Here is a 19,853-nt window from a genome sequence, read left to right as displayed (position 1 = left end):
GGCGCCATCGCTGTCCGGCCCTCCCTCGACTTGCCCCTGCCTGCCGCTGGATTGATGTTCATACTACCCTGGCACGGAAGAGCAGGAGGGATGGAGTTTGGGGATCAAATCGAATCGATGAGTGAGGGAGGTAGGGGATGGAACTTTGTTGGTGATTGGCAAGAAGAGGCGAAATGAGACGTGGGAAGGGAGGGACGAGAGATTGTGACTGTGCAGGCAAAACACAAGGACCAACATAATCGAGCCCACCAGTTGGTGAAAAGCCCATATGTTGTAGATGGTTAGGCCCAAGGGAAACGTGAAATTGAGCACTGAGAAAATCAGGTCCACAACGTTTAGTTAGGCTTGTAGTTTAGATATTTTTGCGCTGAGTGGTTATGCACGCACGAGGCCATCTCAACCACCTCTGGGCTCTGGTCTAGTTGGGTGAGTCGACACGTCCGTGCCACGTCACACTCGCAATTCACAACCACGCGGTTCATTTGCTTTCGACAAGCAGGCAGCTCCAATTCCAATGGCGTTGCCCCTGCCCTACTTGTGCCTTTTGCCATAGCAGCGCATGCTCACCACGCCAAAGAATCTATCGTCAGCGGGCCTCTTGCTCCGCCTCTAGTGGTGGCGCCACTGCTTAAGTGATCCTCGTCCTGACCTCCGCTATCTCCGCCACCTCCTCACAGCATGGGGTGACTAGGACGAAGAAGAAGATGAGGAGGAGGAGGAATCCCAAGCTATGTGTGGCTTCGGCATGGCAGTGGCGCTGTTCAACGCCGGGGACTTCCACGCGTGCCACGACGTGGTGGAGGAGCTTTGGTACACCGCTGAGGAGCCCACGCAGACGCTGCACCATGGCCTCCTCTAGTGTGTCATCAGCTTCCACCACCTCTTCAACCAATACCGTCTTGTTTTTCGTGTGCCTTAATACTAATCACAAGTAACTTGCGATGTGATTAGACATGACAATGTGTTACAATGCACAATAGAACCACCGTGGTGCCATGATGGAGCTCAGGGAAGGCCTCTGCAAGCTCCACAGGTTGCGCCTCGACAATGACGACGCCACCATGATCCCCTTTTGTTGCTTCCAGGAGGAGGTCGCCGCGACACTCAACTTCATCTACCGCACACAGAAGGAGCTCGCAGCGTGCACCAAGGATCTCTGCCTAACCATGGATGGCTCCGTGAGCTCCTACCAGCCCCTTGGCAACTTCACCAAGGGGCAGCAGCGCAGCTGCCTACAGTTGCAAGCAGACGGAGATGGCATTTCAAGCATAGTCTTCTCTGCCACATCCGATTCACGCATGAAGCTCCCCAAAGCTCCCCACATTGAGTGCCATGGAGCAAAATCTAGCAGCGCTTCAGTACACACGCGAGTATATTTAGTTCTCTGTTTTTAGATCAAGTTTATATGCTATTCGGATCCGTTTGATTACAAGTTACTAGCTCTGTACAGTACTTTGGAAATGAGGAATTAACAAAATGAGATTGACTGTCATGTGACTGTGACCATCTGCAATTACAACCTAGGGAGCCGAAAAGCAAATAATCCCTTTCATTTGTCACAACATCATAAAAGATTGCAATAGTAAACATGTGAAACTTTGCTCAAACAGAAACAAAAGCTACCATAATGATTGCTACACTAAACCTGGTTATCAATCCGTGTGTTAAGAGCGTTGATATTCGTTATGCTCCCATCATTTCCAGCTTCATGAACTATTGCTTCCAACTACCTAGAACCATTGTTGATACAGTTGGATGAACATATCGGATATTAGATTGAGCTAGATACAAAAAGCAAAGAGATTGCATAACCGATCCCTTGTAGAACGCAATCTGCAGCACGAAATACTTTGATCCAAGCTTTGATTCTTCATCAACAATGTTGTTGACCACTCCGTAATACATTGTATCGTCATACTGGTGTATGCATGCATGTAACTGCTGCAAGTATGAGAGCTCCTTGTTGATCTTGAGGAGTGTATCGTTGAGGAGTTGCTGGTTAGTGGATGCAAGCCAGTACAGGGAACATAAGTGATTGGAAACCACTTAGGCAAATTCACACACTTGAGGCTGAAACTATGCTTCCTAGAGGGACAATACGTCGAACACGTGTGGTGCGAGTAATGGGAGCAAGGAGTGGAAACAACAGGAGAAAAATAAAGTAGCAGCAAGTGGAGCAGGCAGAAGCATACATGCCAGTTCTTGCCGCCGGAGATGGCGGCAAAGAGGGCGTGGAAGTCGTGCTACAAGAGGGGCCCACGGGAGAGCAACACCTGCAGCAGCGTGTGGTGGCGCCACGAGAGCGGCTGCATCGCTCTCCCCCTCACTCGAGGCTGGATTGATCTGGTAACCTAGAAGAATGAGACGGAATGAGAGGGAGATGAAAGGGATGGAACCCTGGCAAGAGTAGAAGCGAGGGAGCTTGGGATCAAATCGAATAAATGCTGCCACTGTGCGAGATAGGGAAATTTTTGACGGTTGGCGGAAAGGGGACGCGGGAAGAGATTGGCAGCGATGCAGCGCAGCGCAGGATCATGTTGGTTGGCGTGTGCAGGCCAAATATAAGGCCCATGTATTTGGGCCCGTCCATTTCCGTTGCTGAGGAAGCCGCCCATTTTTGTTAGGAGGCCAGGCCCATGGGAAACTCGAAATGTTGCATGGGCATGTACTGTAGTTAGTATAAAAGATATTTTTGTTTTGACACTTTGACTCCCTCGCTCCATTGATTGGTTGTGCATGCATGAATTGTTCTCGAAATCTGCTTTTTTGTGGAGTGGACATGTACGCCACACATTTGCATTGCAGTGTGGACAGACCAATCTCTTGCAGGCAACTTCCTTCTGCACCGATGGCTCCGGTGATGGCGCCCTCCTCGTGCCTTCTTCTGTCGCAGCTACGCTTGGCCACCACATAGAGGAAACTATTGCCGGTGGCGGATGGTCTCTTGCACCATGCCAACCTACCACTGCTGCAGCAACAACAACGTCACCCCGACCTCCAGTGTAGCCATCACCTGCTTACCGTGCAGGGTGACTATGACTATGTCAACTCTGCCCACGAAGAAGAAGAGGGGGAGTCTTCACCGAAAGTTACAGGTGGCTTCGACACGGCGATGGTGCTGTTCAACGGTGTGGACTTCCACACGTGCCATGATGTGGCAGAGGAGCTCTTGTACACCGTCGAGGAGCCCACGCGGACGCTGCTCCATGGCCTCCTCTAGTGCGCTGTCAGCTTTCATAACCTTTTCAACCAGGTACCATCTTGTTTTCCATGTGCCTTAATACTAATCACAAGTAACTTGCGATGTGATTAGACATGACGGTGTGCTACGTTGCACAACAGAACCACCGTGGTGCCATTATGGAGAACAGGGAAGGCCTTTGCGAGCTCTGCAAGCTATGCCTCGACGACGACGACAACACCATGATCCACTTCTGTCGCTTCCTGGAGGAGGTCGCTGGGACGCTCAACTTCATCTGTCGCACACAGAAGGAGCTCGCGGCATGCACCGGTGATCTCTGCCTAACCATGGATGGCTCCGAGAGCTCCTACTAGCTGCTTGGCATCTTCACCAAGGGGCAGCGGCTCTACCGCCAGCAGTTGCAAGCATATGGAGATGGCATTCCAAGCATAGTCTTCTCCGCCGCATTCGATTCACGCGTGAAGCTCCCTACATTGAGCACCACAGAGCAACATCTAGCAACACTTCAGTGCACACGCGAGTATATTTAGTTCTTTTTTCTATTTGTAGATCAAGTTTAATTTACTATACGGATCCATTTGATTACATGTTACTAGCTCTGTGTAGTACTTTGGAAATGAGGAATTAACAAAATGAAATTGATTGTCATGTGACTGTGAACCATCTGCAATTATGACCTACAGAGCAGAAACCAAAATAATTCTTTCATTTGTCGCAGCATCATAAAAGTTTGTAGCAATAAACGTGTAAAGCTTTGCTCAAACAGAAACAAAAGCTTCCAGAATGATTGCTACACTAAACCTGGTGGTTATCAATCGGTGCGTTAAGAGTGTCAATATTCCTTATGCTCCCATCGTTTCTAGCTTCATGAACTATTGCTTCCAACTGCCAAGCACCATTGTTGATACAGTTAAATGAATATATCAAATGCTAGATTAAGTTAGATAACAATATGCAAAGTGATTGTATACCAATCCCTTGTAAAACACAATGTGTGGCATGAAATACTTTGATCCAAGCTTTGATTCTTCATCAACAACGTTGTTGACCCCTCCATAATACACTGTACTGTCATACTGGTGTATGCATGCATGCTCGTATTTCAAACTACAAGTATGAGAGCTCCTTGTTGATCTTGAGGAGTGTATCGTTGAAGAGTATTTGGTTAGTGGCTGCAAGCCTGTATAGGGAACATAAGTGATTGGAAAGTTAGTCAAATTCACACACCTGAGGCCGAAACTATGCTTCCTAGAGAGGCAATACGTCAAACACCTGTGGTGCGAGTAATGGGAGCAAGGAGTGGGAACAACAGGAGAAAAATAAAGTAGCAGCAAGTGGAGCAGGTAGAAGCATACATACCACGGTTCTTGCCGCTAGAGATGGCGGTGAACATGGCGTGGAAGTCGCACTCTGAGAGGGGCCCGTAGGAGAGTAGCGCCTACAGCAGCGTGTGGTGGCGCCACGGGAGTAGCGGCATCGCTGTCCCCCTCCCTCGATGTTGGATCGATCTGGTAACCTAGAAGAATGGGATGGAATGTGAGGGAGATGAAAGGGAAGGAACCCTAGCAAGAGCAGAAGCGAGGGAGCTTCGGGATCAAATCAAATCGATGCCGCTACAGCGTGAGGTGGACAAATTTTCGGCAGTTGGTGGGAAGGAGACACGGGAAGAGATTGGCAGCGGCGCAGTGCAGGACCATGTTGGTTGGTGTGTGCAGGCCAAATATAAGGCCCATGTATTTGGGCCCGACCATTTCCATCGCTGTGAAAGCAACCCATTTTTGTTAGGAGGCCAGGCCCATGGGAAACTCGAAATGTTGCATGGGTCTGTAGTGTAGTTAGTACAAAAGATATTTTTGTTTTGACACTTTGACTCTATCGCTCCATTGATTAGTTGTGCATGCATGAATCGATCTCGACATCTGCTTTTTTCATGGAGTGGACACATACGTCACACATTTGCGTTGCAGTATGGACAGACCAATCTCTTGCAGGCAGCTTCCTTCTGCACCGATGGCGCTGGCAGTGGCGCCCTACTCGTGCCTTCTTCTGCTGCACTGCGCTTCGCCACCACATAGAGGAAACTGTTGCCAGCGGCGGATGGTCTCTTGCCTCGTGCCAACCCACCATAGCTGCTGCAACAACAACGTCGCCCTGACCTCCGGTGCCGCCACCACCTACTCACCGTGCAGGGTGACTATGACTACGACAACTCTACCCACGAAGAAGAAGAGGAGGAGTCTTCACCGGAAGTTACTGGTGGCTTCGACACGACGGTGGCGTTGTTCAATGGCGGGGACTTCCACACATGCCACGAGGTAGTGGAGGACCTCTTGTACACCGCCGAGAAACCCACGCGGACGCTGCTCCATGGCCATCTCCGGTGCGTCGTCGGCTTTCATTACCTCTTTGACCATGTACCGTCTTGTTTTCCATGTGCCTTAATACTAATCACAAGTAATTTGCGAAGTGATTAGACATGACAGCGCGCTATGATGCATGGCAGAACCACCGTGGCGCCATTATCGGGCTTAGGGAAGGCCTCTGCAAGCTCCACAAGCTGCGCTTCGATGACGACGATGACACCACCATGATCCACTTGTGTCGCTTCCTGGTGGAGGTCGCCGTGGCGCTCAACTTCATCTGCCGCACACAGAAAGAGCTCACGACATGCACAAGTGATCTCTGCCTAACCATGGATGGCTCTGCGAGCTCCTACCAGCTGCTTGGCAACTTCGCCAAGGGGCAGCAGCTCTACCGCTTGCTGGTACAAGCAGATAGAGATGGCATTCCAAGCATAGTCTTCTCTGCCGCATCCGATTCACGCGTGAAGCTCCCTACATTGAGTGCCACGAAGCAACATCTAGCAGCGCTTCAATGCACATGCGAGTATATTTAGTTCTTTTTTCTGTTGGTAGATCAAGTTTAATTATTTATACGAATCCATTTGATTACTTGTTACTAGCTCTGTGTAGTAATGTGGAAATGAGGAATTAACAAAATGAAATTGATTGTCATGTGATTGAACCATCTGCAATTACGACCTAGGGAGCAGAAAACCAAATAATTCTTTCATTTGTCGCACCATCAGAAAAGTTTGTAGCAATAAACGTGTAAAGCTTTGCTCAAACAGAAATAAAAACTTCTAGAATGATTGTTACACTATACCTGGTTATCAATCCGTGCATTAAGAGTGTCAATATTCGTTATGCTCCCATCATTTCCAGCTTCATGAACTATTGCTTCCAACTGCCAAGCACCATTGTTGATATAGTTGAATGAATATATCAAATGCTAGATTAAGCTAGATAACAATATGCAAAGTGATTGCATACCAATCCCTTGTAAAACTCAATCTATGGCACGGAATACTTTGATCCAAGCTTTGATTCTTCATCAACAATGTTGTTAACCCCTCCATAATACACTGTACCGTCATACTAGTGTATGCATGCATGCCGCATTTGAAACTGCAAGTATGAGAGCTCCTTGTTGATCTTGAGGAGCTGGAATATTGTCATTTTGTTTTAAAAATTTTATTTTACAAATAGACCTCTTAAAATACTTATTGCACAAATGGTTCTTTTTGACCGCACCAACGTCATCGGCGTTGTATAGGACGGCGCCAATGATATTGGTGCCATTCTCCAAGTGATAATGTTATGTTCATGTGGCGAGAGGACAGCACCAATGTCATTGGCGCCGTCCTATGCAACAACGATGCCAATGATATTGGCGTGGTCGAAAAGGTCCATTTGTACAATAAGTTTTTTTAGGAGTCTATTTATAAAATAAGTTTTTCAAAATAACCAAAATGTCAGAATTTAGTCTTGAGGAGTGCATCCTTGAAGAGTTGCTCGTTAGGAGAAATTTGGTTATTTGGGACTCTAAACATCGCGCTTCGTAGTTCTGCCATTTGAAATATGGACTTTGTAAAACTAGGACTCCAAACATAGGATAATTGATTTCATTGCAATTTTATGTATTTCCTATATTTTTTCATCTCCTTTTGCTGTATTTGGAACCTGAAAAGATATCTTTACCCTTCTCTTCTAAATCTAATCTATACGTATATTACGTATTGCTTCCCTTCTTTTCGATTAAAAAAACACACATGCAATGCATTGAGAAATCCGTCGCCGGTGCGCACGCCTGGACGAAGAACGTGTGGACGAAGAGGGCGTTTTCGTTTTCTCATCTGACAAGCACATCGAGTACTGCTTCCTCTTCAAGCTGCTTCCAATCTGGGTGACGAGCATACTGTTCGCCATCATCACCGCGGAAGACGTTGGGCCGCCACGTTGGCCGGGGCCTCGTCGTGCCGCTCGCTATGCTGCAGTTCGCCATCAACGTCAACATCGTCACCCTGCTGCCTATCTACAAGCACGCCCTCGTGCCGCTCACGAGGCGCTTCACCAGGCACCCCGCGGACATCACCAGGACGTACGTTGCTTCTACCCCGATTAAAAAAAAGAGAAAACACCACATCTACCGCCGCCGCTTGATCCTCCTCACGACGCGCGGACGGCCATGGATAGCGAGTCAGCCGACACGCACGCCCCGCCCCTCCTCTCCCATGGCTGTGTCTGCCTCTTTCCTCGCCGCGTTCTTTGCCCTAGACGCGCCAGCGGCCGTGGATGGCCAGAATGCTGACATGGGTGCCTCAGCCTCTTCTGTAGTGGCCACAGCGGCCTGTGCCCTCGAAGAATTGACCATGACCAATGACGTCCCTACAGTGACTATGGAATACGAATCGGCAAGTGCTATTGCCCTAGCTAGGTCTCTGTTACCCATCTCTCCTCCTCGAACAATACAATATGATATTCCAGTATAGGGAACATAAGTGATTGGAAACCGGTTAGGCAAATTCACACACCTGAGGCCGAAACTATGCTTCCTAGGGAGGCAATACGTTGAACACCTATGGTGCGAGTAATGCGAGCAAGGACTAGGAACAATGGGAGAAAAATAAAGTAGCAGCAAGTGGAGCAGGCACAAGCATACATACCAGGGTTCCTACCGCCAGAGATGGCGGCGAAGAGGGCATGGAAGTCGTACTCCGAGAGGGGCCCGCGGGAGAGCAGGACCTGCAGCAGCGTGTGGTGGCATCGCTGTCCCCCTCCCTCGACACTAGATCGATCTAGTAACCTAGAAGAATGGGATGGAATGGGAGGGAGATGAAAGGAAAGGAACCCTAGCAAGAGCAAAAACGAAGGAGCTTGGGGATCAAATCAAATTGATGCCACCGTTGTGTGAGGTGGACAAATTTTCAACGGTTGTCGAGAAGGAGACATGGGAAGAGATTAGCAGCGGCGCAGTGTAGGACCATGTTGGTTGGTGTGTGCAGGTCAAATATAAGGCATATGTATTGGGGCCCATTCATTTCTGTCGCTGAGGAAACAACCCATTTTTGTTAGGAGGTCAGGCCCATGGGAAACTTGAAATGTTTCATGGGCCTGTAGTGTAGCTAGTACAATAGATATTTTTGTTTTGACACTTTGACTCCCTCGCTCCATTGATTGGTTCTACATGCATGAATCGATCTCGACATCTACTTTTTTTCGTGGAGTGGACACGTATGTCACACATTTGTGTTGCAGCGCGGATAGACCAATCTCTTACATGCAGCTTCCTTCTGCATCGATGGTGCCGGTGGTGGCACCCTCCTCGCGCCTTCTTCTGTCGCAGCTGTGCTCGGCCACCACACAGAGGAAACTGTTGCCAACGGCGGACGATCTCTTACACCGTGCCAACCCACCACTGCTGCAGCAACGGCAGCATCACTCAGACCTCTGGTGCCACTGCCGCCTGCTCACCGCGCGGGCTGACTACGACTACAACAACCCTGCCAAAGAAGAAGAAGAGGAGTCTTCACCCAAAGTTACTGGTGGCTTCGAGACGGCGGTGAGCAGCGGGGACTTCCACACGTGCCACGACGTGGTGGAGGAGCTCTGGTACACCACCGAGGAGCCCACGTGGACGCTGCTCCATGGCCTCCTCTAGTGCACCGTCGACTTCGATCACCTCTTCAACCAGGTACCGTCTCGTTTTTCGTGTGCCTTAATACTAATCGCAAGTACCTTGCAATGTGATTAGACATGACAGTGTGTTATGGTGCACGGCAGAACCACGTGGCGCCATTATGGAGCTCGGGGAAGGCCTCTGCAAGCTACGCAAGCTGCGCCTCGACAACAACGACGACAGCACCATGATCCACTTCTATCGCTTCCAGGAGGAGGTCGCCGTGGCGCTCAACTTCATATGCTGCACACACATGGAGCTCATGGCATGCATCGGTGATCTCTGCCTAACCATGGATGGCTCTACGAGCTCCTACCAGTTGCTTGGCAACTTCGCCAAGGGGCAGCAGCTCTACCGCCTGCAACTACAAGCAGATGGAGATGATGTTCCAAGCATAGTCTTCTCTGCCGCATCCAATTCACGCGTGTAACTCCCAACATTGAGCGCCACGGAGCAACATCTAGTAGTGTTTCAGTGCACACGCGAGTATATTTAGTTATTTTTTCTGTTTGTAGAAATCAAGTTTATTTTGCTATTCGGATCCATTTGATTACATGTTACTAGCTCTGTACAGTAAGGAATTAACAAAATAAAATTGATTGTCATGTGGTTGTGAACCATCTGCAATTATGACCTAGGGAGTAGAAAACTAAATAATTCTTTCATTTGTCGCAGCATCATAAAAGTTTGCAGCAGTAAACGTGTAAAGCTTTGCTCAAACAGAAACAAAAGCTCCCAGAATGATTGTTACACTAAACCTGGTTATCAATCCACGTGTTAAGAGCGTCGATATTTGTTATGCTCCCATCATTTCCAGCTTCATGAACTATTGCTTCCAACTGCCAAGAACCCTTGTTGATACAGTTAAATGAATATATCAAATGCTAGATTTAGCTAGACAACAGAAAGCAAAGTGATTGCATACCAATCCCTTGTGAAACGCAATATGTGACACAGTAATACTTTGATCCAAGCTTTGATTCTTCATCAACAGTGTTGTTGACCACTTCATAATACATTGTAGCGTCATACTGGTGTATGCATGCTCGTAACTCAAACTGCAAGTATGAGAGCTCCTTGTTGATCTTGAGGAGTGTATCGTTGAGAGTATTTGGTCAGTGGCTGCAAGCCTGTATAGGGAACATAAGTGATTGGAAACCACTTAGGCAAATTCACACACCTGAGGCTGAAACTATGCTTCCTAGAGGGACAATACGTCGAACACGTGTGGTGCGAGTAATGGGAGCAAGGAGTGGGAACAACAGGAGAAAAATAAAGTAGCAGCAAGTGGAGCAGGCAGAAGCATACATACCAGGGTTCTTGCCACCGGAGATGGCGGCGAAGAGGGCGTGGAAGTTGTGCTCCGCGAGGGGCCCCTGGTAGAGTTTTGCCTGCAGCAGCGTGTGGTGGCGCCACGAGAGCTGCGGCATCGGTGTCCTCCTCCCTCGACGCTAGATCGATCTGGTAACCTAGAAGAATGGGATGGAATGGGAGGGAGATGAATGTGAAGGAACCCTAGCGAGGGAGCTTGGGGATCAAATCGCATCGATGCCGCCGATGCACGAGGTAGGAAATTTTCAGCAGTTGGTAGGATGGAGACGTGGGAAGAGATTGGCAGCGGCACTGCACAACGCAGGACCATGTTGGTTGGTGTGTGCAGGCCAAATATAAGGCCCATGTATTTGGGCCTGTCCATTTCCGTCTCTGAGGAAGCAGCCCATTTTTGTAAGGAGGCCAAGCCCATGGGAAACCCCGAAGGTTGCTTGGCCCTATATGTAGTTAGTACAGAAGATATTTTTGTTTGACACTTTGACTCCCTCACTCCATTGATTGCTCATGCATGCATGAGTCAATCTCGACCTCTGCTTTTTTTTCGTGGAGTGGACACGTACGTCACACATTTGCATTGCAGTGCAGGCAGACCAATCTCTTGTAGGTAGCTTCCTTCTGCACACATGGCGTCGGCGGTGGCACCCTCCTCGTGCCTTATTCTGCCGCAGCTGCGCTCAGCCACCACACCGAGGAAACTGTTGCTGGCGGTGGACGGTCTCTTGCACTGTGCCCACCCACCACTGCTACAGCAACAGCAGCGTCGCCCAACCTCCAGTGCTACCGTTGCTTGCTCACCGTGCAAGGTGACTCCGGCTATGACAACTCTGCCCACGAAGAAGAAGAGGAGGAGTATTCGCCATAAGTTACTGGTGGCTTCGACACGGCGGTAGCGCTAGTCAACGGCGGGGACTTCCACGCATGCCATGACGTGGTGGAGGAGCTCTTGTACACCGCCGAGAAGCCCACGCGGACGCTGCTCCATGGCATCCTCCACTGCGCCATCGGCTCCCACACCTCTTCAACCAGGTACCATCTCATTTTTCGTGTCCCTTACTACTAGTCACAAGTAACTTGTGATGTGATTAGACATGACAGTGTGTTACGGTGCGTGGCAGAACCACCGTGGCGCCATGATGGAGCTCGAGGACTGTCTCTACAAGCTCTACAAGCTACGCCTCGATGGAGATGTCATTCCAACCATAGTCTTCTCTGCCGCATCCGATTCACGTGTGAAGCTCCCCACATTAAGCGCCACGGAGCAACATCTAGCAGCGCTTGAGTGCACACGCGAGTATATTTAGTTCTTTTTTCCAGTTTGTAGATTAAGTTTAATTTGCTATTCAGATCCGTTTGATTACAAGTTACTAGCTCTGTATAGTACTTTGGAAATGAGGAATTTGAACAAAATGAGCTACATTTTCTAGTGAAGGGTATTTTTGCCCGACCTCTATGTCCAACTAGATATATGCAACTATTTTTTTTTATTTTATTCGGGAACTAGTCTAAGCAAGGAACTTAGCCTCTCAAATAACCCAATCTGAAGACTTGAATTCAGGACCTTGGGCGCTACACAGATCACTGCAACCACTAGGTTACATGCTCTTTCACTACAAAATGAGCTGCATAGTGTACAGTTTCATTGGTTTACCTATTTTTCCTTGTGTTTATTCTAAGTTTTCTTTAGTCTGCATAAGTTGTGATTCTATTCGATGAGGCCATTGAACAAAACGTGAGTTATATATGGCCGGAAGGCCTAAGGCCCGATGGCCTCACACACGGCACAGACATTCTGCCCGGCCCAAACACGACATGGCACGACTGATATCGGGCCCGTGCCGACCCAACCAGGACGATGCCTTAGTCTGGTGGGCGGCCCGGTACGACACGGTCCAATGAGTAGGGAAAAAAATAGTTGTATGACCCAAAATAGACTTAATTCGACCATACAAGCACGACATGGCACAACTGATGTCGGGCCCGTGCCAGCCCAACTAGCCAGTTGGCCATCCTTGGGACGATGCCTTGGTTTGGTGGGCGGCCCGGTACGACACGGTCCAATGAGTAGGGAAAAAATAGTTGTATGACCCAAAATAGACTTAATTTGACCATATATGGCATGGCCCAAAGAGAAGAGAGAGGCAAAATAGACTTTTTCAGCTAGGTAAGACATGGCCCAAAGAGATGAAGTAGGAAAATAGATTTATTCTATAGAAAAGCATGATGGGTTGTCATGCCTTCGGACCAGCCCGGCACGGCTCGAGTCTGGTTGGGGTCATGCTTGGGCTATTGGTCTAGACCGTGAACAGGCATGACCTTGCCTGACCAATATCACGTCGGGCCTAGTCATGCCTGGGCCAAGCAACCATTTTGCCTTCTATAAGGTGAGTTGTGATTTAGTGTACTCTTACATACATGTTTGCAGATTTTCATGACAACACAAATGTAATTTGTGATTTTGTAACCAAATCCGAGCTATCCACTAAATTACATTATTAGAAAAGGAGTTCATAATCAATTTGGCTAAAAAAAACCATCGATGTTGTAATGTGTGAAGTTCTGGTTCTTTATACGCAGCAAAAGTTAAGATACATCGTTCTCAATACATCAAACAGTTAATGAATTTGGCTCTAAGAAATATCAGCATATTACCTGTACATCTTACTATATCCATTTTATATTATAAGACTTCTTATGCTTATATAAATTATCAAATGATGAAAATGTGTGTCTATATATATATATATATATATACACTATACAACGCTTTGAGCACTACGTAATAATACAATATCAGTATCCCCGACCCCACACACTGTCCATCGTTCCCCCCACCTCCACAGCCCTAGTTAAATTTTAACTTTTTAAACAACACACCGCATATATCGATTTGAGTTAAAATTTTACTAAAACACACCAACCATCGAGCACACCAATAGCCTAAATCAACTTGAGTTAATTTTTAACTTATTGTTTTTCAACGTAGACATTCACATTAAGTGCAGTTAAAAATTTACGAAAGAACACACAGACAGTAAGCATAAGTGCATCATCTAGCTATAACATACAGTTAAATTTTAACTGACACACAAACATCATGTAATATTTTTCGCTTGTGTCCAGTTAATTTTTAACTATTAGGTGCATCCTGCAAGCGGAGTATGAGTTAAAGTTTAACTCAGCAACATCGTGGGGGTATTAAAATATAGTTGTTTTGATATGTCAGTTAATGTGATTCGTGGCAGCGAATCTTCTGGTGGTTGGCACATCAAAACCGACGCGGTTATCGCCGTGCATGTCTTTCCTGGCCTATTCATTTTTCATTTTTCCGTTGCGTGAGAACAACTCCCCTATTTTTTTTGGCAGTGTTTTTTCTTGAAGCGATCTCCGGCGACAGCATAGCACTTTCCTAGTGATCTTTTTCTCCTCAATCTCAGGCGGCCAGCAGGTAAGTCCAAGCATCATCGTATTCACAATACATTACACATATTGTCCCATTCGTAATACCTAGGGTTTATCGCTAACTGCATCTTACACAGCACACAAGCCCGATCATGGAGGTCTCCGGAAAAATGCCTTCAAAGGGGAAGAAGATTAGGTTCTTAGACTCCCAAAACCGGTGCGGTTATCGTTGTGTACGCTTTTCCTGGCCTGTTCATTTTCCATTTTTTCGTTGTGTGAGAACGACTCTCCTATTTTCCTCGCAGCATTTGTTCTTGAAGCAATCTCTAGCTTCGACGCAACGCTTTCCTAACAATATTTTTCTCCTAAATCTTAGGCGGCCAACAGGTAAGTCCAAGCATCATCGTCTTCACAATATATTACACATATCGTCCTTTCATAATACCAAGGGTTTATCGCTAATTGTATCTTACACAGTACACAAGCCCGGTCATGGAGGTCTTCGGAAAAATGCTCTCAAACATGAAGAAGATTAGGTTCTCAGACTCCCAAAACGAGTGTGAGGTCATGCCCCCCTAGACCCAGGCCAGCGGTGGACAAACCTCATCAATGGCGGGTGACGGAGCAGCGCAAGGGAGGCCCAAACAGAGACGACGTGCATCGTCGGCCAGCGATGCTACGGTTTGTCGATGATGTAAGCAACATTTTTCTTCGGATGATTTTGTTTGCTATAACATGGGTTCTTGGTAACAGTGTTCAGTTAAATTTTAACTCATATATCTCTATGTTCATTTTAGCTATTGAGTATGTTCAGTTAAAATTTAATTGCCTATATGCCTCTGAATATTAAACCATATCGGCTCCATATTTATCATATGCACCATTTTTATCCAAATCCATAATAATGTTTTCCACGTTGCAGGCCGACTGAACGATTGTCCGATCAACGATACTCCACCAGTTAATCTTGAACTAGTATAACCAGGCCATGCCGCTACACCTAGAGATTAAAAAGTTCCAAGTTCATGCGGAAGACGATCATTCGGCATAAAAGCTACAAACAAAAAACAAATTGACCATACTGTGTGTTTTCTGTGGAATGTCTAATGTGTCATAAACATCTGGAAGCAATGTCTAAACCCATCAGCATATTGCACGTGTGCACAGTAACAATTAGGTTTATGTGTCTTTTGTTATGTAAGATGAATGTATATATTTTTACTATTACTGATGGGGTGATAAACTTTTGTATTATGTGACATGATAAGTAGATGGTCTATCACATTACGAGGTTTTATAATTGCTTGATGTTTCCAGATACATTTATAATCAAACACGGCACGAGGCATGTATGAGTTATTTTTTAACTCAAACATGCTGGCAAGGTTTTGGTCATCATTGACTACAGTTAACAGATAATTATCTTACACAACAACAAATTTTTAACTTATCACCTACTGAGCCATGTAATTGTCGATTTGGTACCGAGTGGAATATGTTAAGCATGGACGAAAGTATTTTTGTCATGATGATCGACAAGTTATTTTTAACTCAACAAGTATAACGTTGCAATAACTAGGTCAATCTCCAAGATAGCAATCTCACGCAGGCATTCTGAATGATAGTAAAAATTTAACTATACATCGAACGACTATAAATGAACTAGTAAACGAACACATTCCTTTCACGTTGTCATAAGTTATTTTTTAACTCCGTAAACCTTCATGGTGACTAAAAGTTGTGGGGGTCATCGGTTAATTTTTAACTCCTCAACCAGTAAACGCACACATTCCTTTCACGTTGTCATCAGTTAAATTTTAACTCCATAGAGTCTCGTAGTAAACACCCCACGCATATATAAGTTATTTTTTAACTCAACACTCGTATATGTCAGTTACTAAAGCATGAATACAAGTCAGTAAACGCGAGTTAATTTTTAACTCAAGAGCACATTGCACACATATTGAGTTATTTTTTAACTGACATGTCCACCAGCAAGCACGCACATCACGTTGTTATCCTATGCAGTTAAAGTTTAACTAATCGAACAACACAACATATGTTAGGCATATGAGTTAATTTTTAACTAACACACTGGTAGTGGGGTTGAATGTGTGATGAAAGTTAATTTTTAAATTTCGTGGTGGTGGGAGAGGGTGGGCTGATGTGGAGGTGGTTGGTTGATCGCTGTGTGACGTGCTACGTTGTTTCGTAGCGCGTATCTTCTCTTTGGCGCACTATGTAGCGCCACCGTATATATATATATATATATATATATATATATATATATATATGTGTGTGTGTGTGTGTGTGTGTGTGTGTGTGGATTTATTAATGTCCATATAAAATGTAGATAAGACAAGAAAGTTTTATGATGTGAAACTGAGAAAGTAGCACATCCTCTTTGCTCCCTTATCTATTACTTTCCATTTGTAAATACATGATGTTATTTTTTAAACATATAGTTATATCACATTTTAAAAGATCATGTAAGTATTATTTATTTATTTATTTTATTATGAATTGTTTTATCATTAAGTATACTTTATATCCATGTTCCTTCTTAAGGGAACTTCTGCTCATTTTCCATGAACATGCTTCCTAAATTACTAAAAAGAATATTTAAAATGATATTAATTTATCATTCAATAAGGAGATGTCTTGTTTTGACCGATCTTGTTCATGTATTCTACCAACTCTCAAACTCACCCTAACCCTAAGGCCGTGTTCGGCACCAGGGGAGGTGGGTTAGTTGTCCGACGCGAAAAACATATTAATATATTAGTATATAATTAATTAATTGTTAATTATTAAAAATATAAAATAGATTAATATGATTTTTAAAATAATTTTCCTATAGAAAAATTTCACAAAAAATATACTGATTAGCAGTTCGGAAAGCATGCGCGCGGAAAACGAGGGAATCTGGGATTAGAAATGAGGAAGCCGAACAAGGCCTAAGTATGAATTATATTTTTTTTTATATTTACTCCAAATTTTTCTATAAGACAAAAAAGCAAACTTCACATCTAAATTCAAGGCAGATATTAAAAATGGAGGAGTACATGATTTACGATCTCAGTTCTAAACAAACGTATGAACATGTTAATGCTAAAAACCGATCAACATAATTGGACATAGAGTTCATACCTAGTTTAACTAGAGCTCCCTTGGAATGTATGAATTTTATAGGATTTTCAGGGGATTTAGTCTAATTCTCATGAAATATTTCAAAAAATCCTCCGTTCTAGAGAAGGCCTAAAGCTGGAAAGTTTAGAGTATCAGTGTTACTAGGTAATTAGCGAGTGATTATTTAACTTTTTAGGGAAAATTAAAGCAAACAACATGTTTACAAATTTAAAATAATTTATGAATAACTACACCACCAACTTCTAGTTGGAATAGGTTAAAATAGTCAATGTGAAAGATTTGTTCATATAGCAGGGAATCTTTCCTACTATAAAAGCCTCTAGCGGTGCCATCATCACCTACTCCCATTGTATTTTTATAATTTACCCTCTTAACTTCGTAATATTAAAAATCAATTAAATTTAGATGGATATCCGTATAAAATCAAATTGATATAGAAATTTCCTATATAAAAAAATGGTCACATATTTCATGAAAAATATTTTTCTATTTATTCTAGAAATAACATAATATGTTTTTATCCTTTTCAAAGCACAAATATTCAGCTAGTAAATAATAAACAAAATTATCTTGAATAGTTATAGTGTATTGGTATTACGTTTAACATTTATTGTTTTGTAACATCTTTATGTTTTGCTATAACTTGTGATGTAACTATGTTTATTTAGTCAATATTACAGTAAAAAAAGAGCACATTGCATAATTTGATGTCTTTTAAGCATATTTTAATTAGTTGTATGTTTTATGGGTAATTTTAAACCTCATGAGAATAACAACAAGAGTAATATTCATATTCAGTGTACCTCTATATCTTGTAAAACAAAAATCCAATGATATTTATCATTAATGCTTCAGTTGTTATTTTTTCACCATATGGTGATGTCGGGGACTTGTGGCCTGAAAAATCCTTACCCCTGGAATCCCAAGAGCGAGCGAACACACAGCACGTAAAAGGGGGAAAAACCAAACCCTCTCTTCCTCCTACCTCTCCCTCTCCCTCCCCACGCCGCACTCTTCGCCGGCGGCAATTCAAGCTGAGGAGCTGGCCACCGAGAGGTACGCACCACGCACCACTCCCCTCCCCCTTCCCAGAACCTCCCAACCTTCAATCTCTCACCTCAAATTCCTAATTCAGGTCGCGTTCTTTTGGTATTTTTCTGCGCCAGGATTGCCTCGATCTTGCCCGCCCGACAAGCATAAATTTCTTCCGTTGATTAGCTTCTCCGCGAGGGGCGGAGTTCGCCCTCGACTTCGTGATGGCGGATACGAAGGCGGACGCAAAGCCGGAAAAGACAAAGTAGATCGGCGTTCCACGGGGCCTGTAGTTTAGATATTTTTCGTTGAGTGGTTGTGCACCGTTGTGGTCTGTTTGGGTGAGTCGACACGTTCGTGCCACGTCACAATTCACAAGCGCGTGATTCGTTCCCTTTCGCGACAAGCAGGCAGGGCAAATTGTCAGCAAGCCTCCACCAATTCCAATGGTGGCGTCCCTACACTACCCGTGCATTTTGCCGCAGCAACGCAAGCTCACCACGCCAACGAAGCTGTCGCCGGCGGGCCTCTTGCTCCGCCCCCACCCACCACAGCCGCAGCAACATCACCGTCGTCGCCCCTCCTCTAGGCCTGACCTCCGCTGCCACCGCCGTCTCCTCACGGCACGGGGTGACTACGACTACGAGAGCCCTCCAGACGATGATGACGACGAAGAAGAGGATGAGAAGTTGTCCCAAGCTATGGGCGGCTTCGACACAGCAGTGGCACTATTCAACGGTGGGGACTTCCACGCGTGCCACGATGTGGTGGAGGAGCTCTGGTACACCTCCGAGGAGCCCACGCGGACGCTGCTCCATGGCCTCCTTCAGTGCGCTGTCGGCTTCTACCACCTCTTCAACCAGGTACCGTCTTATTTTCCGTTTGCCTTAATACTAATCACACGTAACTTGTGATGTGATTAGACATGACGGTGTGTTGTGTTACGGTGCATGGCAGAACCACCGTGGCGCCATGATGGAGCTCGGGGAAGGCCTCTGCAAGCTCCGCAAGCTGCACCTCGACGACGACGACGATGACGACACCACGATCCCCTTCTATCGCTTCCAAGAGGAGGTCGCTGCGGCGCTCAACTTCATCTACCGCACACAGAAGGAGCTCGCAGCGTGCACCGATGATCTCTGCCTAACCATGGATGGCTCCGTGAGCTCCTACCAGCTGCTTGGCAACTTCGCCAAGGGGCAGCAGCTCTACCGCCTGCAGCTGCAACCAGACGGAGATGTCGTTCCAAGCATAGTCTTCTCTGCCGCATCCGATTCACGCGTGAAGCTCCCCACATTGAGCGCCACAGAGCAACATCTATCAGCGCTTCAGTGCACACGCGAGTATTTTTAGTTCTTTTTTTCATGTTTGTAGATCAAGTTTAATTTGCTATTCGGATCCGTTTGATTACAAGTTACTAGCTTTGTATAGCACTTTGGAAATGAGGGATTGAACAAAATGAGCTGCATAGTGTACAGTTTCAAATGGCTAGCAAAGCCATTTGAATTAAATTTTCTCTCCAACGCTGTTGGAAATAATATTTTAATGCTTATAGTGTCCCATGCCAAATTACCACATTTTTTCAATGTCCTTCGGCAAAACCACTTTCTTGTGGTCTCTACATGCAAAGACTACATATTTTAAGTCTCCTGTGGTAAGTTTTGCTAAGTTATTAATAGCCAAATTTTAAAAAGTTTGACTATATTATGTCGAAGACAAC

General features: G+C 45.4%; 2 protein-coding genes and 2 pseudogenes across 3 annotated transcripts; all 4 read left to right on the top strand.

Moving 5' to 3' along the window:
• Positions 1-2,214: 2,214 nt before the first annotated feature.
• On the top strand, positions 2,215-3,732 carry LOC102711117 (annotated as a pseudogene).
• Positions 3,733-4,809: 1,077 nt separating this feature from the next.
• Positions 4,810-6,098, top strand: LOC102710834. Its single transcript, XM_006664238.1, has 3 exons — positions 4,810-4,899; positions 5,332-5,616; positions 5,706-6,098. The coding sequence occupies exons 1-3, from the start codon at positions 4,810-4,812 to the stop codon at positions 6,096-6,098; spliced, it is 768 nt and encodes a 255-aa protein (XP_006664301.1).
• A 2,744-nt stretch (positions 6,099-8,842) lies between these two features.
• On the top strand, positions 8,843-11,853 carry LOC102710546 (annotated as a pseudogene).
• A 6,137-nt stretch (positions 11,854-17,990) lies between these two features.
• LOC102710259 lies at positions 17,991-19,704 on the top strand. Of its 2 annotated transcripts, none has more exons than XM_006664237.3 (3): positions 17,991-18,157; positions 18,268-18,996; positions 19,091-19,704. In XM_006664237.3, exons 2-3 carry the CDS (start codon positions 18,580-18,582, stop codon positions 19,484-19,486), a joined length of 813 nt encoding a protein of 270 aa, XP_006664300.1. In that variant the 5' UTR covers positions 17,991-18,157; positions 18,268-18,579; the 3' UTR covers positions 19,487-19,704. The 2 variants fall into 2 exon arrangements, with proteins under 2 accessions (XP_006664300.1, XP_015698574.1); XM_015843088.2 differs by having other exon boundaries at positions 18,237-18,996.
• Positions 19,705-19,853: the final 149 nt, after the last annotated feature.

Source organism: Oryza brachyantha, chromosome 12 (genome assembly GCF_000231095.2).
Source record: "Oryza brachyantha chromosome 12, ObraRS2, whole genome shotgun sequence".
Taxonomy (NCBI): domain Eukaryota; kingdom Viridiplantae; phylum Streptophyta; class Magnoliopsida; order Poales; family Poaceae; genus Oryza; species Oryza brachyantha.
This window is presented reverse-complemented; position numbering and strand designations above follow the sequence as displayed.